The sequence below is a fragment of the Lagopus muta genome, chromosome 4 (assembly GCF_023343835.1).
Source record: "Lagopus muta isolate bLagMut1 chromosome 4, bLagMut1 primary, whole genome shotgun sequence".
Taxonomy (NCBI): domain Eukaryota; kingdom Metazoa; phylum Chordata; class Aves; order Galliformes; family Phasianidae; genus Lagopus; species Lagopus muta.
The window spans coordinates 68597426-68625059 of record NC_064436.1 but is presented as its reverse complement, the minus strand read 5'-3'; the positions used below and the strand labels follow the sequence as shown (position 1 = coordinate 68625059).

General features: G+C 50.5%; 4 protein-coding genes across 11 annotated transcripts in view; 3 read left to right on the top strand and 1 right to left on the bottom strand.

Moving 5' to 3' along the window:
• Positions 1-8611, top strand: part of LZTS3 (leucine zipper tumor suppressor family member 3) — a 41319-nt gene extending 32708 nt beyond the window's left edge. For all 6 annotated transcript variants that reach the window (XM_048943636.1, XM_048943637.1, XM_048943638.1 and 3 more), the window contains exon 4: positions 415-8611. In XM_048943636.1, coding sequence (XP_048799593.1) covers positions 415-1128 — 714 coding nt within the window. In that variant the 3' untranslated portion in view covers positions 1129-8611. The remainder of the gene's footprint in view (positions 1-414) is intronic.
• The window catches only part of PTPRA (protein tyrosine phosphatase receptor type A), a 553533-nt gene that overhangs the window by 416800 nt on the left and 109099 nt on the right, over positions 1-27634 (bottom strand). The window lies entirely within an intron of this gene.
• Positions 10395-19142, top strand: FASTKD5 (FAST kinase domains 5). Of its 2 annotated transcripts, none has more exons than XM_048943628.1 (2): positions 10395-10506; positions 14338-19142. In XM_048943628.1, exon 2 carries the CDS (start codon positions 14376-14378, stop codon positions 16827-16829), a length of 2454 nt encoding a protein of 817 aa, XP_048799585.1. In that variant the 5' UTR covers positions 10395-10506; positions 14338-14375; the 3' UTR covers positions 16830-19142. The 2 variants fall into 2 exon arrangements, with proteins under 2 accessions (XP_048799585.1, XP_048799586.1); XM_048943629.1 differs by lacking the exon at positions 10395-10506 and adding an exon at positions 10568-10584.
• On the top strand, positions 10397-25387 carry UBOX5 (U-box domain containing 5). 2 transcript variants are annotated; one of them, XM_048943652.1, is made up of 5 exons: positions 10397-10506; positions 19175-19271; positions 20185-21364; positions 23253-23405; positions 24590-25387. In XM_048943652.1, the coding sequence occupies exons 2-5, from the start codon at positions 19218-19220 to the stop codon at positions 24796-24798; spliced, it is 1596 nt and encodes a 531-aa protein (XP_048799609.1). In that variant the 5' UTR covers positions 10397-10506; positions 19175-19217; the 3' UTR covers positions 24799-25387. The 2 variants fall into 2 exon arrangements, with proteins under 2 accessions (XP_048799609.1, XP_048799610.1); XM_048943653.1 differs by lacking the exon at positions 10397-10506 and adding an exon at positions 10565-10584.

The window sequence follows — 27634 nt, the reverse complement described above, 5'->3', positions numbered from 1 at the left end:
AAGGAGAGCATCATACAGCAAATAGCTAACATCCACTGTCTCTGCATCCTGTCTACGTCCTCAGTGTTTCGGGAGAGCCTGGCTGGTCTCTGGGTCTGAGATGTTTCCATCTCAGGCTTGCTCAAGGTCCAGCACCCGTTGAGGCCAGTGGGATAACTTGTGCAGAGGGTTTAAGGTCAGGCACCACAAGCTTGTGGTTATGTGTGGAATGTGAATGGAGGGAAACACTGGTGTCAGCTCACTGCGGACCACAGTGCTTAGCTTAGCTTTTTGGTTAACTCTGGGAACACCATCAAATCCCTGAGAGCCAAATGTCCCCCACTACTACAGAAACAACCTGTAGGTCCTGTAGGGCAAGCAAAGGTGGTGCCTTCTTGCTGCCTTCCCCCTGCCTCATGAAAGCTCTCCCCACAGGTGTGCCAGAAGGCGGGTGAGATCTCCCTGCTTAAGCAGCAACTGAAGGATTCCCAAGCAGACGTCTCCCAGAAGCTGAACGAGATTGTGGGGCTGCGGACACAGCTCAAGGAAGGTAAGAACTTCCTCCGGGAGAAGGAGGAACAAATCCTCACCTTGAAGGACTCCTACAGCTCCAAGAGCGTCAACCTGGAGATCTGCGAGAGCGAGCTGCAGCGGAAGATGAGCGAGGTCCAGGTGCTGAGGGAAAAACTGAACCACTGTGAGCTGGAGGTCTCAGGACTGAAGCGGACACTTGCCAGCATGGGACCTCCGGGGCCTTTTGGTGGGGACCTGGCTGAGAAGCTGCAGGACCCGCTGGCCTGTGAAAGCGACGAGGCCAAGATGCAGAGGCAGAGCAGCGAGGACAGCGTCAACGCGCTGCGGAAGGAGGTGGAGAGGCTGCAGACGGAGCTGAAGCTGGAGCGGCAGCAACGGGAGCAGCAGGTGATGGACTTCGAGGAGGAACGGCGCACGTGGCAAGAAGAGAAGGAGAAAGTCATCAAGTACCAGAAGCAGCTGCAGCTGAACTACGTGGAGATGTACCAGAAGAACCAACTCTTGGAGCACAAGGTGAACGAGATGAACACAAAGACCACCAGCCCGCCGCACACCGAGGAGAAAAAAACGTGGACTCCTTCCAGGCTGGAGCGAATAGAGTCCACTGAGATCTGAGGTGGGACCAGGACAATACCCGTGATTCTTTTTATTGCTGTGCATGTACTACCTGCTCAAGCCAGTGGTCCTCTGAAGGATAACACAATACCGTAGGAGCGGTGTGAGGTGGCTTGCACTGAGCTCCATCACCCTTACTCTATTCTTCTGTGCTCTGTAGGTAAATAACCGTGGACGTGCGTTGTTTTTCTATCGATAAAGCGACATCTCTTTGTTTGGTTTTTTTTCCTAGTACAGCTGGTGAGGGTCAATTGGCTCATTTGTAATCTGCCGTGACTGTTACTTCACTAGAGGCTGCCATCCCCTCTCCTACAATTCACCCCTCTTTGGTTGGTTGTTTTGGAGGGTTGTACTTGGTTTCTTTGGTTTTCCAAGCACTTCTGTGCAGCAAAGCAGTGCAAATTTGGCAGGTTTTTTTTTAATTTTTTTTTTTCTAGGGCATTTTTAGCCACATTGGCTAACGAAGCAGAGCTCTTGGGATCATGAGCAAACTCACTGTTTTGCATCAAGTATCTTGTCTAGACAACGGTCTTAGTGAAGTCAGTGGGAGATTGGCCGCTGATTTCACTGAAACCAGACATATCTCCAGCAGATGACTCTCTCTTGCAGCCCATGGCTAGCATGGTTGCAAGAGGTTAGGACCTACTTGTGAAGCAGTGTGAGCTAGTCCTGGTAACATAAGCCAACAAGGAGTGGTTACTCAGTAGGAGCCTTGTTTGAGACTCAACAGAGCTTGGTACATGCTGTGTTTTCGTTTTGTTGTGGTTTCTGTCTTCATTTCCACTTGCCTCCTGGGTTGTGACCTGATCCTGGGAGCATAAATACCCTCCCACCTCTGCCTTGATCCCTCTGTTCTTAAATATATTCATGCTGGATACAGAAAAGAAAAAAAAAATATTAGATCCAAGCTAGTTCCCTTTCTCCAGAGTCCTCTGAATTCCCACAGTCAATGGAACAAGGTTTGGGGAACCCCCAAACCTGTGGGTTGTTTATGCAAACAGAAGCTTTAGCAATTTCCCAATAGTGGACAATTGTACTAACCCATTCCCAAAAGAGAGACAGTTTGGTGCATTCTCTCTGCCCAGGGTCTATTTACAAATGGCATCCAAGCCTCACTCAGGAGCTGCAGGGAGCACATATCAGCACTACCACTAGATTGCAGTGAGGGAAGTGAGCATCAGCCTTCAGCACAACCATTTGGAATAGTGCCCATCGTGATCCCACATGGCATCATCTATTCCAGGATTAGAGATAATGCAGGGCCAGCTTAAGAAAATTGTCAGCTACTAACTCAGAGTATGAGAGCATTCATAAGAAGACACAGTGCTTAAGATCATACAAGTGCTTATGCCCTGGCAGAAGAATAATAACCAAATCCTACATGTGCACTCACTGAACATGATGCAGACACCAAAACACAGCATTTCACTTTAAAAGGTGGGCAAAATTCTCCCTTTCACAGACACTTTTCTACCATGATCTACAGCAAAGAATAAAAAGTGCTGTAAAGTGGGATTTGTACTGACTGGGCAGTAGCCAAAGGATCAATGCAAGTGGAAATTTAGGCTCTTTTCCCTGAGGAGCAGCTAGAAGAACAAAGGCAGAATTTATACCTTGGGAGGCCTGTATGAGGTGACTTCAGGGAGGGTTTGGACTGATGATGCCTGCACAATAAGGAAGAACCTCAGAGTGTTGAGAGGCTGAAGACCTTTCAAACAAAAGTCCAGAAGCCACTTTCCTTCCACATTCCCTTCCCTCTGAGCACTCCCCTCTCTGTCACCAGATCTGACCTTCATGCTGGGGTGATGTGGTGTTATGGTGAGCTACAGACTGAGCAAAGAGGCTGAGCAGGACAGAAGGGACTCCACTGATTTCACCAACCTCCAGCCAAAGTCAACAGACAGTGCTACAGTGAGGAGCTGCTGGTAGCTGGCAGTGATCCCTGGAGCTGTAAAACAAATGGAGATGTGCAATGAGACCAGGGTATTTCAAGACTCCAGTCCTCCAGCAAGGACCTGGCAGAAGGTCATTGGCACAGAACTGCTTCAACCTGCTGGAATCAATGGAGCAGGTCCTTGGTCCCCATGCCAGCCCTCCTCTTTGCTTTGGTGTTTCAGAGGCTGCAGCCTGAGCCAGAGGCTCTAAAGACATCCTACATATGCTGCATACACCCTTAGCAGGTAGATCCTTGGGCTTCCTCCATTTCATACACTGAGCTTTGTAGATGGAGCAGAACACCCCACAATGTCAGGGTTGAAGTTATGATGTCTTGTGTTATCTCAGCTTTCTGTGCCTCTCTTTCCACATCTGTATCGTCTTCCATCCCAAAGCAGCTGACAGGGCCTTGTGCTTGTGAAGGGTTTTGCAGTCCTTGGACATAAAGGGCAAAGCATGGAGGAAATGTAAGAAATGCAAGAAGTTTCAAGTCTCAAATGCCTGTCTCTTGATGATTTTGAAGCCACCACACAAAAAGGAAACAGTCCATCAACAGAAAGTACCCTGGCCATAAGATGGGTCCAGTGATCTATTTCACTGTTGGGTCATCGTTCTTCACAGCCCTGCTGAATTTGAGGTTGGTTTCCTATTAACCATTGCAAGAACCAGGCTTTCAGTCAGTGGCTCAAGAACTCCTACAGTGATTGAATTTTGAGTATCTGATGTTGAGGAGGTGTACGTTACGTTTCCCCACTGCGTTAACATCCAAGAGGAACTGGCACCAGCATCATCCTGTGGGACACCTTCTCACCAGAGCTCCTCATTAGTCCAGGGGCAGGAAAAACAGGCTCCCCACGTACCCAAATCCCCCCAGCAGCAATCAGGCAAGCCCTCCAGTGTTCCAGGCTTGCTCTGTCATCTTTTTCCCAGATGTTTAGGGTTTGTTTTTTTTGTTTTTTGGGTTTGGTTTTTTTTTTCAAGGATGAATGTGTCTTGACAGTCCCAGCGAAACCTGGAAGCAGCAGGGTTGTCTGATTGCTGCCCAGGTGCCAAAATAGTGTTTTGATGACATATCCGAAGAACAGCTAAGAAGAGTCACATCTTGTCCTCCTTTGAAGTTCAGACAGGGTTGGTAAAAAGCTTCTGTCCTAGAGAGTTTGGGCTTGACCATATCCCAGGTACCCCGTCCATCTTTGCTCATCCAGCTCTAGAGCTGATGGGAATCCATGTGATGTACTCAGGTGTAATTCTTCAGGTTCTGGTATTGCCCTCAAAATCTTGCATGTGATCAGTGTTTTTACTGAAGCAAGTTAGAGATAAATTGTTTTATAACTTGTCTCTAACAGTAAGAGCTTTGAGTCACAAGGGGTTCAGGTCAATTGTCCACAGATAGGATTTAGAGCCACTAGAGATGGTCTGAGATACCTGATACATGGGGCAGACCAACATTACCCGAGCCCTGTGGAAGAACGAGCCAGAGGTGGGAAGACCTGGAGCATTCCTAGTGGAATACAACCCATATGCAGGAAACTGAGTCATGCTGCATGCACACAGCTGTTATATGAACAAATGCAGGGCACTGATTAACTCCAGCAAATTCCACCCATGAGGACTTAGGCTGACCAGCTCTCCTGATGCAAGCAGAGGAGCAAGCAGCCCTTCTGACCAGTTCCTGGGAGTGAAGTTGATTTGCTCCACCATCACGGTGAGGCTGCTGTGATCCTGTTGCTACAAGGTGCCCACCCAACTAAGGTAGCACCCTTTGCACAGACAGCATTTCTTTCTCTCCCTGGCTGTGATGCTTCACACGTTTTGCTTCACACAGTCCCACTCAGGTTCTGCCAGCGTCTCGTGGCAACCAGCTGGAGTTCCAGCTGTCACTAGTGTAATGCCACAGGGAGATCTCCTCTGGGTTTCCACTCAAGATAGGAGTTCAGTCGTTGTTCTTACACTGCTATGTTATATGGAGACAAGTGTACTTGGATGTGAGTAACAGCCCAGCTCTATATAAGGATGATTAAATGAAGAGACAAGAAAGCTTTGTGGCTTCTACACCAGTGAAGGGGTTGGAAGTAGCAGCAGATGTTGCATTTGAGCACTGAGCATTATCTGGAGGGTGCTCAGCACCCTCTGAGCTTCTATTGGCTGCACTGGAAAATGGATAAGGCTCAGCAAATCCCAGGAAAGCAATCTGCTTGGGATCAGCTCCAAGAGAGCAGCCTGGTGTCACTTTGCGCTGCCTCCATGCTTGCTTTCACCCTGAGCTAGGACTTACAATTGCCCCCAGGTTAAGGCTGAAGTCCCCCTGCCCATCTTATATCCCCAGAAAACCTCCTGCACTGGGGCTCCCAGTGGTGTCCCCCCAAGCTCCATGGGAAGGACCAACCCACCCCCGTCCTGTCCCTCACTGTGGCACTTTACAGCTTGCTTGAGACAGCGAGCTCTGAGAAATGTGACCAAAGATCTCTGGAAAGCGTTGGACTGTGTGCTTGGAGCTGACTCCCAGCCTTCCCAGGAAGGAAGAGGCTGATGTGGGCTGAGGGAGAGGACAGGGTAGAAAGGAGGGTACTTTTCACAGTTCCAGGGTGTCCCCAGCTGGTGATGCCAGTGTCCTCCTTGGTGCCAAGTATCTCCATGTGTCACCCAGGGTGAGTAGGGACTCAGCAGGCAGGATGGATCTGATTCCCCTTTTTTCTTGAGCAGTAAGGAGTTCATCTGTAAGGATGCACACCGCGCCATTACACTTGTCTTCAGAGCCACAGGTCTGTAGTTTAGCAGTCGAAGGCCTGTTCTGGTTCAATGTGAATGGGCCAGGAAAATGTGAGAGCCAGAGGTCCTTCTGACTGTCCCCTTGTTCCCTCCCCAGATCACCACTGAGCATCCTCAGCCTCTGCCATGTGCCCCTGCACCATGCTTCTGCCCCGTGGCTGTGCTGAGCTCTGCTCCATTTCTGACAGGAATAACAGCCTGCTGATGGGCAGTGGCAGCCCTCACTTCTGTCTGGGAGCATGTCCTGCTTGCTGTTACTATAACCCCATCTTTTCAGTCAAAGCCTTAAAGGGCACTTCACAGAGTTACCTTTCACCAAGATCCCTCATTCAAGATCTGCTCACAATGTTGCCTGTGTCCTGCTGCCCCTCTGCATCAGCTCTCCAGACTCTCCTGCCTGATTTCAGTTCATTGATGTAACACTGTCCCAGGAACACTCATTGCCTTTCCCAGTGCTCTCCCAGACACTTCCATTAACAAGCAGGAGCTTACACTGAGAGCAGCTTGCCCTGACCCTGCCCTTAGAGGACCTTCCTAGACTACTGATCCTCACATCTCTCCATCATTCCCATGTCAGCTACATCAGCCCTGTTTTAATTCCATGAGAGATCTTGCTTCATGCTGAAGAACATCTCCGTGGCCTTTAATCCTTTGAGATCACTTCACGGGACTTCAAACCATCACAATACTAAACCCAGCCAGCACTGAGGCTTCCCCAGTCTTTCCACCCTTTGCAAAGGCAGGGGTGTAAGGGACATAAAAGTAACCTTGATCACACAGCTCCCGTGCCACTGGGTCCCCATGGGGGCAATGAGGCACTGGGATCACATCCAGCAGTTTTCAGATGCCAGCTTCCCAATCAGATGTTCCACATTGGCAGCACAACTGTCAGCAAAACAGAAGTGAGCCTGTGCACTTTCAGGATAAGCCTCTTCCCAGTTTCTCTCCATGAAGGGGGATTGCATCAGATCTGGATCCTGGGACAACCTCTGACACGTATGGTTGTGTTTTCAGGGCTCCTCTACAGATGTCTTTTCTAAGCAGAAAGTCTCTGCTTTCTGTCACAAAGCAATAGGTTTTTCTGGGGAGGTTTAAAAAGGACACTTCCCAACTCTGATACTTGCAGGCAATCCAGTGCTCTCTTAAATATCATCATAACTCCAGTTCTGGGCTCTCCTTCAAAAAGCGATGTGAGGCCAGGTCTGGCTCCATATTAGGAATGTGAAAAATGTACAAGCCTGGTGGTCCCCATTCCTTCAGAGAGCCCACGTCCAGCAGGCAATCAGTGTGGGTCCCTGGGATGTGTGGACCATCCTCCTTTGGTGCCCATCCCGTGACTGTTACTGGGTGCCTGCAGCCAGTCAGCTCACTGCAGATCACTGACATGGGAGCCGCTGGGTCCCCAGAGGTGTCTGAACCCAAAAGTCATATTTGATGACAGCCACGCACCAATGGGAAACAAGGCTTTCCCATTCCTGGGAGCCAGGCTGTCCTACGAACTCGCTCAGAGATGAAGATGCCCATGGTGGCACACAGGTTCCCTTCCAGTAGCCGAAGGGAGCAAACATGTCCAGGTAGAGCTCAGACACCGGTGCAAAAACGCACTGCCGCCGGTGCCAAAATGCTGCACAACTGACCAATGAGTCTATGCAGTCCTTTCCCACACAGCAGTGTCCCTGCAGAGCCCAGCCCAAGGAGGCTGGGTCTCCTCCGAGGTGTCTTTGTTTGCACTCATGTGGACCCGATAAATGCTGTGAGCTGAGAGGTGGCCCTTCAGGACTCACTCTCAGCCTTCACCTTGCACAGGGCAGTGCGGTTGCGAGGGTTTCCTCATCCAAAATAGATGCACATTCTTAATCACTGGTTTCTGTGTCTCTTCTCCAGGAGAATAGGCCCCTAAAACCCAGCTCCCCAATAGTGGGATGTCAGGTTGGGCGAGCCTGTGCCCCAAGCAAGCCTGTTGTCTGATCTCACCAGCAATAAAAGCCCCGTGGGAGAGCAGCCAGAGCTTTCCAGGCTGTGTGTGTGTGTGTAGGATCTCTGCATCAGACCCTTTGTCCAACGTTTTGGACCTGCCTGACTGTAAATTCAACCCCAGCCTTGTGCTTCCCCTCCTCTGTTTGTTTCTTGAAGCCTCGATCTCTCTCTGCTCTTACTGTGAATTCAAACCAGAAGTGTTCTGAACTTGACTCTGTTACTGTTTGTTCTGCGTTGACTGTTGCTGGTTCTCTGAACTGCGTTTAACGAGACTTTGCAAAAAAAAAAAAGAATAAAGAAAAAAAAAAAAAAGAAAAAGAAAAAGAAAAAAAATTATATATATATATCTATATATAAACTTAAAAATAAAGTATTTAAAAAGAATTCCATAAGGTTGGGTGTCTCTCCTGTCCACCAATCACTTCCAAACACTGTTGTCTTGACTTTGCCTCTGGTCAGTGTATTTAAAGAGAAGAGGTTGAAAAATGAAGAGATAAAATGCAGCATTCTGGGTTTTTTTTGTGCAGCGAAGGTGTATCCGTTTAGAAAACTCTTGTTAAAACTATACCACACTTCACAATCTACTGCTAGTCTGTTGTACGTTTCCATGGGGTTATAAAGATGTGAAGAGCTACTGCCTTTGCGATTTTCTACAGTGAATATATATATATCTGTACAGAGGTATGTATATATATAAATATATATGAAGATCTATATGTATACGTATCTCTCACTCTCCTATCTCTATCTGACTGTGAAGGATTTTTATTGAGCAAAATAAAATGGAGAAAGGCCCCTTTTAAAAACCTGACTGTGTGGCTTGCCTGGTTGTGTTGCAAATGGGAGAAGCAGCAAGACCATGAGGGATTTTGGGAGGGACGTGGGCTGGGGAATGGTGCTTGGGAGGCTACCTGGAGATGGCCCCATAAGGGAAAGCCACACCAGGACAGCCAGATTCCTACTTCTTTGTAGCCCATTTGAGTGGGATGAAAGCACAGCCCAGAGGATGAGGAGGCAGCTGGCATCATGGAGGAGAAGGGGATAAGTGGAGCAGAGTGGAGAAACGGACGTGTCCATGTCTTTCCCTCCAAGCAGATGGTCATCTCCAGTCCTGCATTCACAGAATCATAGAATCATAGGATGGTTTGGGTGGGAAAGTACCTTAAAGCCCACCCAGTCCCAACCCCTGCCATGGGCTGGTTGCCCCAAACCAGATCAGGTTGCCCAGGGTCCCATCCAACCTAGCCTTAAGAACCTCCAGGGATGGGGTGTTTCCCGGGGCACAAGGGCTGCTCAGGCTCTGCATGCATTTGAGAGCAAGCATCACAAACTGGTGGGCAGCACAAACCCACGGTAGTGGCAGCGATGGTGAGACAGAAACATGTGATGGACATGGTTTAATGGGCATGGTGGTGATGTGCTGATGCTTGGACTATATGATTTTAGTGCTCGTTTCCAACTTCAATGATTTTATGATTTTTTTGAGGTCTAACCTTGGCTCAGTCTAGACGGGGATGCTCCACAGCTGTCTGAGCAGCACCTCTCATAGACGTGGTGTCTCTCAGCACTCAGACGGATCCAGTCCCCTCCATGTGGGCAACTGATTCACTCCCAAATCAATGGAGAGGTCCAGAGGAGAGCCACGAAGATGATCAGGGGGCTGGAGCACCTCCCCTATGAAGACAGGCTGAGGGAGCTGGGCTTGTTCAGCATGGAGAAAAGAAGGCTGCGGGGTGACCTCATTGCAGCCTGCAGTACCTAAAGGGAGCCTACAAAAAGGAGGGGAGTCAACTCTTTGAAAAGGTAGATAACTGCAGGACAAGGGGAAATGCTTTGAAGTTGAGAGAGGGAAGATTGAGGTTGGATGTGAGGGGGAAGTTCTTGACGGAGAGAGTGGTGAGGTGCTGGAACAGCTGCCCAGAGAGGCTGTGGATGCCCCGTCCATCCCTGGAGGTGTTCAAGGCCAGCTTGGATGGGCCCTGGGCAGCCTGGGCTGGTATGAAAGGCGGAGGCTGGTGGCCCTGCCTGTGGCAGAGGGGTTGGAGCTTCATGATCTTTGAGGTCCCTTCCAACCCTGGCCATTCTGTGAATTCCTCCCACATCAAGCTCTCACAATCACATTCAAGGCTGATCCAAAGCCACTGGGACGTCAGGCATTACTGAGATAAAACTGGAGTGATGTGTTCCTTCATACTGAGCTTGAATGCGAGCAGCCCATCCAAACTTGAATGAGACCTGAGGTGGGGACGCCCTGGGGATGACACAACCCAGATAGAGATGTCAGCCATGGCCCTGCAGAGGCTGCTCAGCATGGAGCAGGGGAGACTCAGGGGGATCCTATCCACGGCCATAAAGCCCTGCAGGGAGGTGCAACGAGACGGAGCATGGCTCAGTGCAGCGGTGACACAACTTGGAGTCCAGGAGCGACCCCTCAGGGCAGCCCCGATGAGCCCCAACATGGCGGCACCCCGCTGAGGTAGCTCTGCGCCCTTGTCACGTGCCTCTAGCAGTGCACCACGTGACTCTGGTACGGCGATCCGCCGCCGCCATCTGCCGGTACCGCGAGTCGCTCGCCTTGCCTTCACCCCTCCCCTCTCGGCTCCCGTACGACCGGAAGTGCGTCACTATCAGGTGGCCGGAAGTGGCGGTGGGGCTGGCGGGCGGCAGGGCCACAGCCGGCGACGGCGCCGGGCCCCGGTGAGTGCGAGCGGATTCCGGCCACGGTGGGGCTGTGCGGGTCTCAGCCAGGAGCGGGCTGGGGATCGGAGTGAGGCGGTGAGTGGGGCTCCGCGGCCCCAGCTGCGGCCACGGCGGTCCTCAGGCCTGGAGGCGTTCGGGGTGGGCAGGGGCGTGGGGGAGCTGGTGAGCGAGCCGGGGTGCAGAGGCGGAGAGAAAAACTCGCTGCTCCCTGTCGAAGGGGAATGGGGGCGAGGTGCGGTCTCTGCCGCTGGGAATCGATGGAACCGGAGGGAACGGCGTGGAGCTGCGTCAGGGGAGGGGGCAGGAGGGGGTTACAGAAAGGCTCTGCCTCAGTGCATGGAACAGGCTGCATGTGGCAGTTGGCACGGCCCGGAGCTGGGACACGGAACCGCCCGCTGGTTTGAGTGGTGCTATGTGGAGCCAGGGGCTGTACACAGTAGTCCTTGTGGGTCCCAGCCAGCCCTGGATATTTCATGATTGCGTTATCGCTGAAGGTCCTTCTAGCTGAACGGTCCTATCCTAAGCCATTCTCATTTGAGCAGATCTGATGGGGAAAAATAGAAAGAAAGGGAGCCATAATATTTTTTTTTTTTCCTTTGCCTGGGCTGCTGGGCAGGAGGAATGCAGAATGAGGCCTTACTATCAGGGAAACGTATCTGTGAGCCTGGATCACTCACAGACTTTCCAGTGGTACAGTGAGGCTGTTTGGGTGTTTCCAAAGGATGTATTTCAGACTCAGATGCTCCCCTCTCACAAAGCTGGAACCCAGAAGCATGTGGCATCTCTCCAGGAATGTTGTTGTCCTGGTGTTCAGCTCCCTGTTGGCTGGAAACTCAGCTGTAAGAATGGCACAAGCACAAACACAAAGATGTTTCCATCCCAAAAGGCCTCCACAAAGAGCATTTGCAGCCTGCAGGGCCCATCTCCAAGGCTTTGCAGCCTTTTTGGAGATGAGTCACTGGGAGTGAATTTTCTGGTTAGTGGCAGGGATAGAAGGGAGCTTGGACGCTATTAAATGAGAATTGCAGTGGTGGGAGAAAGAGAGGCTGATTACTGTGAGTAGCAAGAAGAGAGGAGAAATGAGCAGAGATGTAGGTTGAGTTGGAAATGCTGTAGAAATATAGATCATAACAAGTTTGGGCACTTGAAGATGGGCAAAAAGCCACGTGGACATGCTTGTTCCTAAGGTGCTTCAAGTACCTTGACCCATCTAGTTTCTTTCCTGCTTTGTTTTCTGCATGGTCTTTTCCATGGCTGTTTTGCTGAATGTGGGACAGAAGAAAGAAAAAATATACTTACTGAATGTCTTCCTGAAGACGTCATGGAGCTTAATGCTAAGCTGTGTGGATGATATTCTTAGCTACATGCAGCATTTGCCTTTGGTGTGCAGACGCCACGGCTTTGATTCTCTGTCTCTGAAGCAGGGCTGTCATTGCTGAGAGGGGGTGGTTTTGGTAACAGTGCAGTGCTGGGTTTTGTAGGTGGCATCACCTTTTAACAGCAAATAGAACATGTTTTAAAGATGTGGCTTAATACTGCTTGCCTGTCAATAGTAGAAAACTGGATAGAAAGCGTGCAAAGCAGAGTCAGACAAGAAAGTAGCCAGCAGAGATGGAAATTACATTTTAATCTGACATTTATATGCAATAAGCTGGAGAGCTTTGAAATCCAGTGCTTTCTTGCTGCTGCTTACAGCACTGGGAGTGGTGTTGCACTGGGCAGGGTTTTAGTGGCCCAGTTCTCAGCGAGCTTCTTATTTCCCATGCTCACCAGGCAGTAGTATGGAAAGGACAGTATCTCTCCTCCTGTCACAGTGTCACTTCTCATGCCAGAAGAGAGTATTTCCGTTTTTCTGCCTGGCTCCTTACACAGGCTGGTGGAGAGGACTCAGAGAACTAAACTGAACCACTCTGCTGTGTGCTAGGAGAGTGGATCTGGAGCTCTTGCCTGCCTGTCCTGCTCCTTTCTTCTTTGCAGACAGTGGTTGTGATGCTGCATCTGGTGAGCCCTTTGCAAAGCAAATGTGTGTGTGCCCTTACCCTCTGTCTTCTTCCTCTCCTCACTGTTGTTCTTCCAGAGGCAGGATGTTACATGCTGTGCCATGGCATTGAGGAAAAGAGAAGCTGAGGGCTGCAAGAGCTCGTCCTTGAGCGCTTCCAGCTTTTCCTACGCTTTTTTACTTCTTTTCAATTCTGTGTGGAGATGCTTGGACAAAAGCACAGCCATGTCGAGGCTACGTGGTGAGAGAACAGCCTTCAGAGAGCAGCAGGCTGCTCGTGCCTGTTCCAGAGCACAGATGTGCTTCCTGCCTATTGCTGTTACTGCCTTTGCAGTAACATGGCGTAGGAGTGACAGCAGCGGCTACTGCAGGGAACCCCCAAGCAGGCAGCACTCTGCATCTGGCACTAACAAGGAGCAAAGTCTGTTGCTTAGACTCTCCCCAGCATCCCTCCCTCTTTTCTTCTCTTCCTTCTCTATTTTATTCTCTTTGGAAGGAGCTGATGCTTCACCGTTGTGCTGGAATAAATCACCTGGTGGCTCGTGCGAGCCTTGTACTCGAAATGAAATCCAGTTCATGTTCAACCAGACCCCACTGCAGCTTCTCTCCTACTCTGCAAAAACAGTATTCATCACACCTCTTCCTCATTGTCCTGCTGTAGGATTGGGTTTGCCTGCTCTCACAGGGCGTCTCAATCCACCTCTAACTCAGGGAGTGTCTGCGTTTGATTTATTTCCCCAGTGCTGGGAGGACAGCAACTAATGCATATCTGTGTTGCCGTGTCTCTGCCAGGCTTTGGTTTTCCTGGTTACTTGACACCCCTTGGTTCTAGCATGTGCCCTCTGTGCAGTGAGAGCACAAGTGATTTTAAAGGTGAAAACCCCTGCTGTGCTTCATCCTTGGTGTTGGACACCCGAGATGGGATGAGGGTGTGTTACACAGAGAGCTGACCCAGAGCTTTTTTTCAGCCTTGTCTGAATCATCGTAAACAGGCTCATTTGGCAGCTCGTGCATGCTGGCAGCACAAAGCTTAACTCCTGACAGATGTCTCATCCTCGCCCTTTCTGCTGTAGCTGTTATAGACAGGAGTTGGGAAGGCACCCCCTAACACTGGGAAAAGCTCCTGTGCCTGAAGAGTAAAGCTTTTATCCCTCCAGTTCTCTCCTCGAGACGCAGTGTCTTGTTCTAATCTGTGTTTCTTCTTCCATGCTCTTTGCCCACGTTGTTCTGCGGCTGTTTCTCCTTCCTGCTGCAGGTTATGGGCAGCCTACCTTCCAGCATGAGCTGGTTTCAGAGGCTCTTTGCTCGCAGCCTTCATGTGCTGACTCCAGGTGTTCTCATGCAAGGAGCAGAGTGGCACCACAGATACTTCCACAGCTTCTTGGGTGGTGGTCGGTGCTTCATACTGCTGACCGAAGCAGCAGAATGCCCAGTTTGAATACATGCAGCTGCAGCCTTTAAAGGCTTTGCTACAGAACTACGTTTTCATTCTTGAAAATAAAAGAAAAGCAGTTTGGGCCTCTTACAGAATGACAGAGATGACTTTTTCCCCCCGAAATCCTACAGTCTCTGCCAGATTACTTGTAACTGCTGTGTAGCTGGTGATACCTGCCTGCCAAGTACCACATCTCCAGGTGTGTCAGGCCACCTGCGTGCTTGTCTTGAGCTGCCTTTGCATGATGTGATGCTCGATAGTGACTTGCAGGGAAACAGCTGCTCTCACTAAGGGAGGCACTGCCATCTCTTAACTTTCAGTAATGAGAAGGATAGGTTAGAAAGTGCTTCGTGTTAGGTGGAAGCCACTCATTCTTCGTCTGCCCTTTTTTCAGTACCTGGAAGCAATTGTGACCCCAGTAAGTTGTGATCCATGGCTACGGTGTTAATACGCCGAAGATTTCCAAGGCTGAGCAGGGTGACTACATTTTTGACTACTGCCAAATTCAAGGCCGAGAGCGGAAGCAACGAAAGTAAGCAGGAGGAAGAGAACCCAGAAACATCCAACAGCAGACCCGAATCCACAGCCACGATCCAGTTGCTGGATCCTTTGGACTACAGAGTGTTGTATAATCCCTCTGCCTATGCCAAGAGCAGAGCAGCCTCCCAGCAGAATGCTGCTAGGAGCTGCAGCCAGGCTCTCACTGATGATTCCACCAGCACTGGCACCTCCCAGGTTCAGCATACATTCACTGCCACCTCTGCTCAAGCTTTGCCACCTGTCAGAAATGCCCTGCCAAAGCCCAAACCGCACCTCAAACAGCCCATACCAGCACAACTCTCTGCAGCACAGACCATGAAGAAGGAGATAGAAATGGAAAAAGCAGAGATGCACGACTCCAAGGAGGACCCTCGTGTGTTCCAGCAAGGGAGGCCTGAGTACAAATCTCTCAGCTATGATAAATTTGAGCCAATAGAGACCCTCTCTTCGGAAGAAGGTGACTTGATATTGCACAGCATACCCATATCCAAGGGCAGCCACAGCCCAGGAACTGTCACAGATTATTTTTGCAAGCTGAGTCGTTTGCCGGTGGAACGACGCGCAGGGTTGATGGTTGACCCCAGGTTTAATACACTGTGTTGCTGTGCTATTGAGAACATCCAGTCGTTCAGCACTTCAGAACTCACTGATATCTTAAAGGCCTGCGTTCGTTTGGTTGTTCCACCCACCCACCCTGTGCTGAACGCCTGCGAGAGTGAATTCTGCCGGCGCGTGTGGGACATGAACCTGGACCAGCTGCTGCTGGTGGCAGATTGCTGGCGCTGCCTGGGGCGCAGCGTGCCTTCCTACCTGAGCATTTTGTTCAGCTATGCCAACATGCATTGGACAGAGCTCACTTTGCCCCAGTTTGTTCAGCTTGTTTATATCATCGGCGAAGGCCGCAAGTCACCCGTGGACTTGATGCAGAAGCTGGAAAGTGTGATTTTGAAGTACTTGGATTCCTGCACCTTGGAGGAGGTGGGTGCTATTTGCTTAGGGCTCTTCAAATCCGTCAGCGGTATCTCTGACCACGTCATGAGAAAGATTGCAGACAGAGTCTCCCTGGAGATGGAAGATATGGGCACTTACGCTTTAGTGAACGTGCTTAAAATGCTCCGCTACACTCGCATGGATCACCTGCCCCTGCTGAGGAAACTTGGGAAGGTTGTCCCTGCTCGAATTCCTACAACAAACATCCAGGGTATCATGCACATCACTCTTAGCTGTTCATCCCTGCACTACTATGATGAAGGCATTTTGGCTGCTGTCGCCGCGTCTTTGCCTTCCAAAGTGTCTTACTGCCGCAGCAAGGATGCTGCCAAGTTCTTATGGTCGTTTGGATGCCTGGACTACGAACCTCCAAATGAAGAAGAGTTTTACTCCAGCCTGATAGAGCAGATGCTTAGAAAACGCCATGAATTTGAGAAGTTTCCAGAGCATCTCCTTACTGGCTTGCTTGGCCTGGCATTTGTCAAACGCTTCCCGGAGGAGCTGATAGATTATGCTTTGAGGGATGAGTTTGTCCATAAGGTGAGAGGAAGTAAATATGAACTCAGAAAGGACCTGTTCACGCTTGGGAAGAGTGTTGAAATTGAGTGCCCAGGCTACCGAGGCAGCCGTCTTTCACCTCACCTTTATGAAGAGATGACTGAGATCGTTCTGAATTTTGCAGAGCAGGAAATCTTTGTCAGGCCTGAAATCGTGGAAGCCGTGTCTCTTCTCAAGAGCATGTTAGGTGGTGCTGAGTATGTGAAAAACCACATGATTTTGCCTCACACCAGATCGAGCGACTTGGAGGTTCATCTGGCCATGGATGGGCATCCCATCCCTTTCAACTCAAGCGACGCCGTTGCAAATAAGAAGCTCAGAGACATAGGAGTTAGTCTAACAGATGACCTAATGGCTCAGCTTATCAAAGGGAAATCTAACAGCCAGTCCTCTGCAGAGGTGGAAACTGAAGCCACGGCTCCTAGACAGGAGTGGAACAAAGCACCAACGCCACGTGCATCATTTGTGGGTGGACCCGTTACCACAGGCACCGGATTGCAAGTCGCTGCTCCATCAGGGAGCTGCCCTGGGGCCTCCCCTTCTCTTGTGCCCCTCCAGCAGCCCCAAGGGATAAGGCTGGCCATCCAGGTGTCCAACCGTAACCACTACTGCTACTTGTCCAAGCGGCTCTTGGGGCTGCACTGCCTGAAGAGGCGGCAGCTGAAGCAGCTGGGCTACGTGGTGGTGGAGCTTCCCTTCTGGGAATGGTTCCCCCTGCTCAAACGCACACGCTTGGAGAAACTGAGCTACCTCCATTACAAGGTGTTCAACCCAGTGCTGCTCAGCAAGGCTGGCTGACAGCCCGGGGTGTGCTTGCTTGGGGGGCTGCTGCAGCCTCCCAGGTGCTGGTTAGAAATGATCTTTGGAGTGCTGGTGAAGCTACTGTAGGTGCTTTATGTGCTGGATCTGCCTTGTCTTAGATAATTCTGCTCTGTTCATGACCACGTGTCCCGTGCTCCTTGTTGTTACATCGATCTGCAAATGCTGCTGTGACAAATAAAACTTACCTTCATATTAATTTTCTTCCATTATTACCTTTTTTTCCCCCCCCTCTATTCTTCATGAAAGCCGATGGATTTGTTTGCTCTGAGTGCAGAACAGTGTCACGATCTTTAGGAAACAATTGGAATAGATGTTAGGGATTGGTCTGTTCTCCCAGGTAACTGTAGGACAGGAGGTAATGGCCTCAAGTTGTGCTCCAGTGGGTCAGGTTGGATATCAGGAGAAATTTCTTCCCTGAAAGAGAGGTCAGGCATTGGAATGGGCTGCCCAGGGAGGCGATGCAGTCACTGCTCCAACAACCATGGAGATGTGGCACTGAGGGCCATGGTCAGTGAGCATGGTGGGGGTGGGTTGGGGTCTTTGAGTCCTTCGTAATCTTTGAGCTGTTTGTTTTGCTGGGTTTGTTTTGCTGTTCTGTGGGTGTTGTGCTTTAACAGCGTTCGTAAATTCGGAGCCTCCTTATGTCACAGCTGCCTGGGCTGTCACTGACAATTTAATTGACAGAGGTTATGAAGAGCTTGGTAGATGAAGAATAACAGAATCATGTGATCTCAGTAACAGCCTCAGGTTTGGAAGGAGCTTTCCCATGTTGTTGGGTCACAATGTGACTCTGTTCCAAGGGGTGGCTTCTGTCACCTGCTTGGCACCAGGCAGCACACTTGCAGGACCCCCAGGGGCTTGGGAACCCCCACAAGCAAAATTTCAACAGCAACTTGTGGGAATGAGGTCTCAAAACGTTTGAGTTTGCAGCAAGGTAGGGGTGGAGGCACCTCTCTGCTCATTTTCATTTAAAGAAGGCATCACCATGGCTTGTCACGTGCAAATGCAGCGATCTGCTCTGTTGGAAGGGGATGTGGGAAAGGGCTAAACTGACAGCAGGTTCAAAATGAACTTCAGAGCAGTCGCTTTGTCAGACAGCAAGTAGTCAGAGTTACTGCCATTAGATGTGAGTGCCAAAAGTCAAAGCAGTTCAAAAGCCTACTTGAGAAAATTCCTCGCTGCCTCCCTTGTAGCAATGGGGAACGCATCAGGCTCAGAAAGGCAGGAAAAGTGATGCTGGAGGAGCTTTGGTTCATGCTTGCCCAGCACCTGTGTTATTGCAAATCCCTATCAGAGAAGATTCTGGGGTAGAAGAGGGGCTGATACGAGTGTGGAGTCACCATCTCCATGTGGGGACTCAAGCACCACTGAGGGATGTGGTTCAGTGGCACAGTGGGGATGGGTTGGAGTTGCATTTGGTGATCTTAGAGCTCCTTCCTGACATTAATGATTCCATGTTTATTTGAACACTGCCACTCGGTCTACAACAGGGGAATGGAAATAGGTGGTCTTTAAAGTCCCTTCCAATCCAAGCCACTCTGAGCTGTACCTCAGATGCTGAACATCAGCACTTGAGAACCAATAAAAGGCTGTGGAGCATTAAAAGGCAGCTTGTCCTTGAAGGAAGCAGGAGGTTCCTGAGGTCGCCCGAGGCAGTAACATATTAAAACTAAGGTTAATGTAAGGTTAAAGCTCCTACCTCGCAGATAATTTCATTCTTAAAAGGAGTTGGATGCAACCAATGCGAGTCACGTTCTTTCAGTGAAGATGGTGCACACACTTGAGCACTGTTAGAAGAATCATCTCAGTGTCCAGAACACAGATAATCTCCCTTAGAGCTATTAAATGCTCCCTTGGGGCAACCAGTAATGGTTATTAATATTGGTGTTTCATCTTTGCCTGTATCCAAGGCTCCCTGAGCCCCTGGGAGCCACATCTCCTCATGGCAGCACTGGGAATGGCTGCTCTTACCCTCTTGGAGCCTTGGCATGCAAGTGGTCTGCTCGACTATGGCTGCCAAACCTCCTGCAGTTAGCATTCAGATCTGATCTAAGCACCTTCTTTAAGCATAGGTAGGAGGTTTTCAGTAAAAAGAGCCATTTTCCAGCTTCTGATGTTTCTCCAGGGGTTCACAACTTAATATTTTTAACACATTTTTCTTCCCATTCCATCTCTCCACAGTTAACGTTGGCCTCACCTCCCAGACTCAGATCCGAGCTGTGTTTCAGGAGCTCCTGAGCCTGTAATTCATGCAGGTGCTGTAACACAAGGTCCTTTTACAGATCACTGATGCTTTTTGCCTTCTATTTCTTTTTTTAAAGCTGAATCCGATGCTCACGAACTGAGCTCTCTCCAGCTGCAAAGATGGTAATAAACGTCTGTCTCCCACAGTTCAAGCCAAGAATTCACTGCAACAAGGTAAAACTGGAGACCACGGTGCTTTAGGGAGCACCTTGGTTTGCCTTTCCTGTGCTTTTATTAATTAACACTAACTAGTAGTTATGCTAGAACACTGGGTGGCCTTCTGTGAGTGCTTTGTTGTGGCACACAGTAATTATTGGAGGATATATGCCCTAATTTTGCAGGATCTCATAACAAGATGACGTTATGTGCTCACAGATGTGCATGCTTTGACTGTAGATGTTCTTCCCTGCAATGTCACAGCTTTCCCTTTGCCAAGTAGACTGTGCATCAATTGACAGTGTTTGTTGAATGGCCTCTACTCATTAATATGAGGACTGACACAGAGCTTTCTCAGTGTTGGGCAGGTTGACCCCAAGCAGGATGAGGCATTCTGCTAGCTGAGCCCAGAGGTTTTGCAGGGATCCTGGAGCTGGCTGATTCAGAGTACATTTTTACAGGGCACGATGAGCTGACATAACTATTCAGTGCTGTTGAAATGGGGACAAGATATCAGGGGGACATTCATTGCTATGAGAGTGGTGAGGGGCTGGAACAGCTGCCCAGAGAGGCTGTGATGCCCCGTCCATCCCTGGAGGTGTTCAAGGCCAGGTTGGATGGGGCCCAGGGCAGCCTGGGCTGCTATGAAATGTGGAGGTTGGTGGCCCTGCATGCAGCAGGGGGTTGGAGCTTCATGATCCTTGAAGTCCTTTCCAATCCAAGCCATTCTATGATTGTAGATAGCAGAGGGTGCAGAGAAGAGGGAGTGACACCATGTGGTTGGGAGCAGGGCAGGAGTAGATCTGCAGGGATCTCCAGTCTTGTGCATGGAACCACGGTTCCTCACTTGTGTCATCTTAATTGCTCGTGAAATTAGTTCACTCTCTACATTCATTCTTCAATGTAAATTTGGCTTTCTCTTGCAACGCAGATTTCTGCTGATGGTTACGAAGTGGAGAACCTGATCTCTGAAGACCTTGCCAGGAGGAATCGTGGTTTCCGCAGCGAATACTTTATCAAGCCTCCGGTCCATGTCACAATCTCTTTTCCCTTCAACATTGAGATCTGCAGGATTAATATCGATATCTCATCTGGGGGATACCAAGCCTTCTCCGGGCTCGAAGTTTACACCTCTACCTCATGCAATAAAACCTCTTGGCAGAGCCCCGAGGGTCAGTTCTCAGGTCTGGCCGGTCAGCCTGTGTCGGACAAAGATGTTTTCACACTGGTGGGCAAAGCTGTCTTAAAAAATCAAAGCAAAGTGACATTTGGCCACAGAGGCTTCAAACCGAGGCCTCCCTTCCTTCAGATGGAAAATGTCCTCTCCTACCCTGGCGCCGTGTCTCAAGACCTTTGGAACAAAGGGCCTTCCTCACTGAGCAACGTGTCGCACTTAAAAATCTGCATCACCCACGTGGCCGGAGGCGGCCTGCCTGGCATCAAGAGGCTGGAGGTGTGGGGACAGCCTGCCAAGTCGTGCCCACAGGAGGTGATCGAGGGCATCTTTCAGGTGGCCTCGCAGTGCGTCGCCCAGGACGTTGGCACCCTCAAACCCGAGCTCTGGACACCCATGGAGAGCGACTGCGTGCCCTTCAGCACCAATGACAGCGAGCAGCAGGCCCTCCGCAAGCTGGTGGACGTCGTCCAAGACATCCCTGAAGAGTTCCTGGACCCCATCACTCTGGAGATCATGACTTTCCCCATGCTCCTGCCCTCTGGGAAGGTGATTGACCAGAGCACCTTGGAAAAATGCAACCGGAGTGAGGCGTCTTGGGGCAGGGTGCCCAGTGATCCTTTCACTGGGGTGGCCTTCAGCCAGCACTCACAGCCCCTACCTCACCCCACCCTCAAGGCCAGGATAGATCACTTCCTCTTACAGCACAGCATTCCTGGCACAAACCTGCTCGGCAGGGCTCACGCTTCCGAAATGCTCATACCTTCCTCTGTAACGTCTTCTCTGAAAAGGAAGATGGACTGTATGGATCCGAGTTCTGTGCAGCCACTTTATTTTTCTTCTACAAACTTACTTGTCACATCTACCTCAGAGAACAGTGCTAAAAAAATGAAAACTGACAGTGACTCGCATTTGATCCAGATGGACTGTTCTACAGGTACCTTGGCTCCCTGAATCATTTGTGTTTCTTGAGTGTCTTGGCAGCCCAGGGCCAGCTTTCCAAGTCAGGAGGCTCCCACACTGATTTCCCCTGCCGCCTCCAGAAAGCTTTGAGGCTGTTGTATCAATGTCACAGGAGTGGCTTCATCATCTCATTCACATCCCCTCTCCTCAGCCCAACCTGCTGTCACTGGGTGATGGTTACTCCCATTCTCCTCACCTTTAGGCTTGTTGTTCTTCCTGTATTATCTACAGTCCGTTTCACAGCCCTCTTGTTAGCTCAGGTTGCCTTGTTTCCCTTCAGGGTTTCATTTCTCTTCTCCTTCTTGCTAAGAAAGCAACCTTTTTCTCATAATGTGCTGTCTTGATTTGAAGATGTCTCTTTTTATCATCAATGATTTGTTAGCACGTATTGGGTGCCTGAGCTTGCAAGAAAACATGCAGTAATTGGGAAAAACAAGTGCTTGGGATTGACAGGATGGGAAAACCCAATGGAGGTGGTGATTGAAGTGAGGAGAAAAACAGGAATGGGGCAGCAGGCTGTGCTGATCCTGCTCCCCTTTCCCTGGTTGAAGAGCCTGGCTCCCAAGCACTTGCTTCTCTTGTCTCCCTGCCAGATGATTTGCTAGAATCCACATCTGTTTTTGCACGGCTGCTTTCTCCCTTGTTTGTGCAGGAATACCTGAAACGTGTTGGAGTTGCTGGTGTGCAGCTGTTCTGTACATATAACTGTTCTTTGTACAGCAATGCTTGCATCTTCCCTCTGATGCTGTTAAACACAGTCACTGCTGCAGGCAGAAGCCCCACTGGTTGCTGTCTCACATTTGTGTGAGGCTGGATGGAGCAGCAGAGCTGTGTTGCAGGCAGTCAGGTGTGTGCAGGGCGGTCACAGAGGGCCGTCCCTCTGGGCAGGTAAGTTGAGTTTCCCTAGGAAGCAGTGGCACCAAACAATGCTCCACAGCTCCTGAAAGCTGCTGTATCCTGCAGGTATGCAGCACTCCACTCCCAAAACTGCTGAAAGGTAATGCTTCAAGAAAGCTTAGATGGGTATTTGACTTAAAACAAGCTCATTAAAGACTTAAAGTAATTAATTTTCATCAGTACCAGCAAGAGCAGAGGCTGGAGTGTGCTTTCCTGCTCTGATCCATCATTCCATGCTGGAGGTAGTGGTGCGGATTGCTGCAGGCTGGGTGCTGGTGCTCCCAGGGAGCCGTGCCTGCGTGTGAACACAGACACAGCCTCGTGGGATAGTTCTTTGTCAGCCTTGATTGCTGCAGCAAATGTGCAGGGGTAACGCACACAGGATCCCTGTGGGAGCTGGATTGAGCAGAATTAGTGATGCAGACACTGTGCTCCTAATGCACAGTCTCAATTAACAGCAGGGCTTTGGGAATGCATCAGACAAAACACTGTCGTGCCCTTCAGGAAGGATCCAGCCCTGTACCTTTGGCTTTATCCACTGATGCAATGCTGGTTTTCCGGAGCCAAGAGTTGTGCCTCTGATTTTGTTAGCAGCCTCAGGGCTTCTGAAGAACGTTTATGAATCTTTTACCTCATTCAGACTTTGAGATATAAGGAGGTGCCTGAATGTTGGTTGGCACTAAGGGACACAGGTTAGTGGGCACGGCGGCGATGGGTCAGCAGTTGGACTTGATGGGCTTTGTGGTCTTTTTGACTTTATGACATTGTTGTGTGAATCCAGAGGAGTTTTCCTCCCGAGGGCTCAAAGTTGAAGCATTACATCCCCATCTCAACACCGTGATGGGGACGAGGCTTCTTCAGAAAGCAATTGGCAAAGCTTTGAGAGATGTAACCACAGGGTTTTTGTTGCACACCAACAGCCTTTCCCCAGCACAAGCCTCTCAAACTTGTGCTTCTTGTTGCAGATCTGCTCTCTCACGAACAAAAGCTGTCTGAGAGCTTGGACACCGCCTTGAACTCGGCGCTCAGCTCCATGCCATCATTCACAGCCAAGCTGATGAAGAGCCAGCAGGGCGAGGGAGGCTGCAGCACTTCGTGGAACATGGGCTCCATCCTCGGTGAGCAGCAAATGGGAAAGGAGAACAGGGACCAGGTTTATAGGGAGGGTTGTGCTGCAGCTCAGCATCTTTCCGTGCCTCTTTGGCCGGTGAGCCATGGTTGTTCTCAGAGTCCCATCAGATTTTAATGTATACGTGCCAGCTGTGAAGCTAGACGTGTTGATCAATGGCACCATCCAAAAAGATGTCTTTGGGATTCAGAGAAGCTGGGTTGGAAGCCCTGGATCTAAAAGATGCCCCTCCACAAGGTGATGTGCTCACTGCTGGCTGCTGCTTTCCCTGGAGGAGGCTCCTGTGTCCCTGAGGCAGGACTGGGCTGGGCAGCTCCCACTGGCTGCCTGTCTCTCTGAATAGCTTTTGATGTTTCACAGTGGCATTAAGCCATTAAGCTTTTTACTGTCCCCTTTTAAATTGCTGCTGTTGAAGAGTTGACTGAGTAGCCCTTTATAGGCAGCGTGTGACAGGAATGCAAGATGATGCCTACGGTGTTTCACGTGGGAATCAGGGATTTTGTTTCAAGTGCTGGAAAAGAGGAAGGGAGGCCAATTCAATCTCAGAAAAAAAGTGAAAAGCTGTATCGTCATCCTTTAAAAGCCTGATGGTGCAAAGGCTGATGTGATCCAGCCCATACCTGGGCTCCAACCCTTCCAGAAGACAGAGCCTTCCCTTTTTTTTAATCACAGAATCCTGATAGCAGCTTTTCAATACCTACATGTGAGAAACAAGGAGACAGGTTATTGAGCAGGATCTGTTGTGATAGGACATGGAGAAACGGTTTTGAACTGAAATAGGGGAGATTGAGATGGGATATAAGGAAAAAGATTGTTATGGTGAGGCTCAGAGAGGTGGTGGGTGCCCCGTCTCTGGAAACATTCAGGGCAGGCAGGATGGGGCTCTGAGCACCTGATGGAGCTGTGGGTCTCATTATGGGAGATGAATCAGATGGCCTTGAAAGTTCCCTTCCAACACAAATGATTCTAAGATTAAGGCTGGACAAGACCACTAAGGTCATCTTGTCCAATCCTTACCCTACCACCACCACCATGCCCACCAAACTTTATGGTAGGCTTGGGAAAAAGAGGCTGTGGTCCTGAGCTATGGGCACCTCCAGCCCTCTGTGCCCGGCTCGGGGTGGCACTTGTCACATGTCCCTGACCACACTGCTTCTCCTCTTGGCTTCGCAGAGCACAGCAGGAGCAGCCAGACCCAGGGATGCACGTCCTGTGGCAAAACCTTCTCATCTTACTTCAAAACAGAGCCCATCTACCAGCTTCCCTGCGGCCACCTCATGTGTCGCCCGTGCTTGGCTGAGAAGCAGAAAGCTCTGTCCATCCTGTGTGCGAGCTGCAAGAGGTCGGTGGCCACGCACGACATCAGGAGGGTCCACTTCTAACAATGCCTGGGGAGGAGAACAGGAGCTGCTGCTGTCCCACGTGTCTGTGTGGGTTATGCAAGGACGACGGCCAGATGAGCATCGTGGAGAAGTCTCCTTGTGCTTACAGAGTAGTGGGGGGGGTTAGAGCATCGTGCCGGAGCAGAAAGCGATCTTGAGGATAATAAAAGCCATAGCTTCTTTAACAAGGAACGTGTATTTATACAGAACTGATTTCCACCTGTCGCACCCGCCCTCTTACCACCATCCCAGTGGCTCAGTGGTTAGCATAGGTGCCTTTTTGGACAGTGAGTTTAGCTTCCCTGTGACTTAAAACCATTTAAACATTTGACGAGCAGCCATTCGGCCGTGGACCAGGAAATGTCCTCGTGGTTGGCAACGTGCAAACGACCCAACTTCTCCCCTCCCCCCCTCCAGCTCCCCTTGCACATCACTCATCCTTCCCCACTGCAGCAAGGCAGGAGAGGAGCAGCCGGTGCCCGAGTGCTGGCAGGGATCTCATCCCTGGACTCGTGTAGAAAAGTCATTGCATTACACAGGACGTCCCTCTCGGTTTCTGTCGTGTGACTGGACCGGCTCCCGTCTGGCTGATAGACATTTAAGCCTTAATAAAATTATGGTTAAAGTCAGGTTCTCTCTCTCTGACTCGTAATTGGCCTCACTGTGTGTGTTAATGATTTCGTGTGGTGAATCTGTTGGCGGAGTGCTGAATAAATGGGCTGGAAAAAGCCACGTCGACACGAAAAGAAGAGCTGTAGCCCCGCAGCTTTCAGAGGCACTGTGGCACAGCTTTGTGAGCTCTCACCGTGGGGTTTTGGGACTGAACCTCACGTATCCTGCTCGGAGGAGTCCTGCTCTTCACAGAGCTGCTCAGAAAAAGGCCAGAGGGAAAATCACTCAGATGCATTCTTGTCTGCAGCACATCCTGAATTCAGTGAGGGTGACAGCAGAGGGTTTTGTCACCTGCACCCCCCCCCCTCCACTGCTGCCACTTCATTGATAATTTCTCTCTGCAGAGCCAACATTTCTTACTGATGTTCTGTGCCACTTTCTCTGGGGTAATGAGCCTCCAGCTGAACCACCTACGTGTAATACCTGTTCTCTTAACAGGTGCTGCCGTGCTGAGCAGCCCATAATGTTGCTGGCTTTCTGCTCTGAGCAAATATCAGCCTCATCCAGCAATTGGGACACCGCTCCGTGCCGGCGCTGAGCTGCTCTTTCTCCTTGTCTGCACCAGTGGGTGTTCATCATCCATCTCCATTTGCAGCAAAATTGGAAGCCCCCTATCTTTAACTCACCAGCAGTCAGATTCCTCAAAGTCATGCGATTCGGAGGCCAGCAGAAATCTCGCTGGCATGCAGTGCTGCTGGGTTTGCAGGAAGCATCCAGGAGTGATTCAGCTCGCACCTCCTCCGCCCCAAGCTCCCAGCTCCCCAGCGAGCGCCCAGCTGTGCAGCCATCTCCTTCCCTGTCCGCACTGCTTCCAATGGAGCTCGAAGCTGTGGCAGCATCCCTTCTGCCCAGGAGTTTCTCACCCAGCCTTGCTGCCAGGCAGCGTGGTTCAGGCTGATGTTTTCTCCTTGGGAGCTGGGGAAGAGCCACCGATGGCCCTCTGCCTGCTCAGGCTGTTGTCCCCATCCGTCAGCTGGGCTGATGTCCCCTGCATCCCCTCCCCATTGCCACCATTAAGCCCCATCAGCCAGCAGAGCGCGGTGACCGAGTGACGCTCCTCTGACGGACGTGGAGGAGCCCCGGTCGCTGCTAAATACCACGAAAAAAGGGCCAATTTGGGGAGCATCACTTTCTCCAGACAGGAGATGGACGCATTCCCTCTGCAAGCGTGACTTGAAAGTGACTCTGGCACAGAGCAAAGGCTTCTCAAAGTTCCCTGCAGGCAGCTAACTGTGCTGGTTAATCACCTGAAAGCAGCCGTAACCACATCGTTAGGAGCTCAGCGCTAACGAAGGGGCCTGCAGGAGCCTGGGGATGAAATGGAACGTGGCACAGCAGTGCTGGGGATGCAGAGAAAGGATCCCATGAGCTCAGGGAGCCCCGTAGTGTTGCAGGGCGTTGGGTAGCACTGCCCTGCAGGATGCTCCTGACCATCTCTGCCCCACAGCCCCATTGCCTGAGCCTTCCTGATGTCCCCCCACTGTGACCCCCAATGTTTTCACCCCCCAAACACTCTTTTTGTGCTCTGCATCCATCCTCCCTCCCAGCTCCATCCCTCCCCGTCCTCCCCTTGATTTCAGTAAGTGATTCTGCGTTGTGGCTGCGGAGCCTCTGCAACTTGGAAAACATTTTATTAACCTTCCTTGACTTTAAAGAGCATAATTACATTTTAATCTCATATTCCCGCGTTATCATTCCAGACACAGAGTCATTTGAATGCAGCTCGTTCTGACTAATGTAATTTTACGATACAGTAATGAAGAGACAGAGCATGAGCACGAAACTCCCAATTTAGACGTGACATTTTGGGCTTCTTTAAAGAAAAGTTTTCCCATCCGAGTGCTTTCACATCCTCCCCGGCCCTGCAACGCCAGCGGGTTGGGCACCCGCTGTGAGCAGCACAGAGGGCCGGGCTGGGCAACACTAACGATGTTGGTCATTAAGGTACAGCCTTTAATGATTCATCACTGCCACTGCCCTCATCCCCGAGCTCTCAAATCCAGGACCAACACTCCCAGAGGATGCATCCATCCCAGGCTGGGACTGGGATCGCCAACACCGTAAGCATCACCCCCAAGCTGTGAGCCCACCCTTACCCTTCCGTGCCTCAGTTTCCCCTTTGCAACCCTATTTTTTTCTGTAGTTTTCTGCCCCTGTCCCTCAT

Excerpts from the sequence above, each read along its gene's own strand:
- FASTKD5 (XM_048943628.1), top strand. The coding sequence starts at position 14,376 with ATGGCTACGGTGTTAATACGCCGAAGATTTCCAAGGCTGAGCAGGGTG.
- UBOX5 (XM_048943652.1), top strand. The coding sequence starts at position 19,218 with ATGGTAATAAACGTCTGTCTCCCACAGTTCAAGCCAAGAATTCACTGC. Across the intron at positions 19,272-20,184 it reads CAAGAATTCACTGCAACAAG|ATTTCTGCTGATGGTTACGA; the intron begins GTAAAACTGGAG and ends CTTGCAACGCAG. Across the intron at positions 23,406-24,589 it reads GAACATGGGCTCCATCCTCG|AGCACAGCAGGAGCAGCCAG; the intron begins GTGAGCAGCAAA and ends TTGGCTTCGCAG.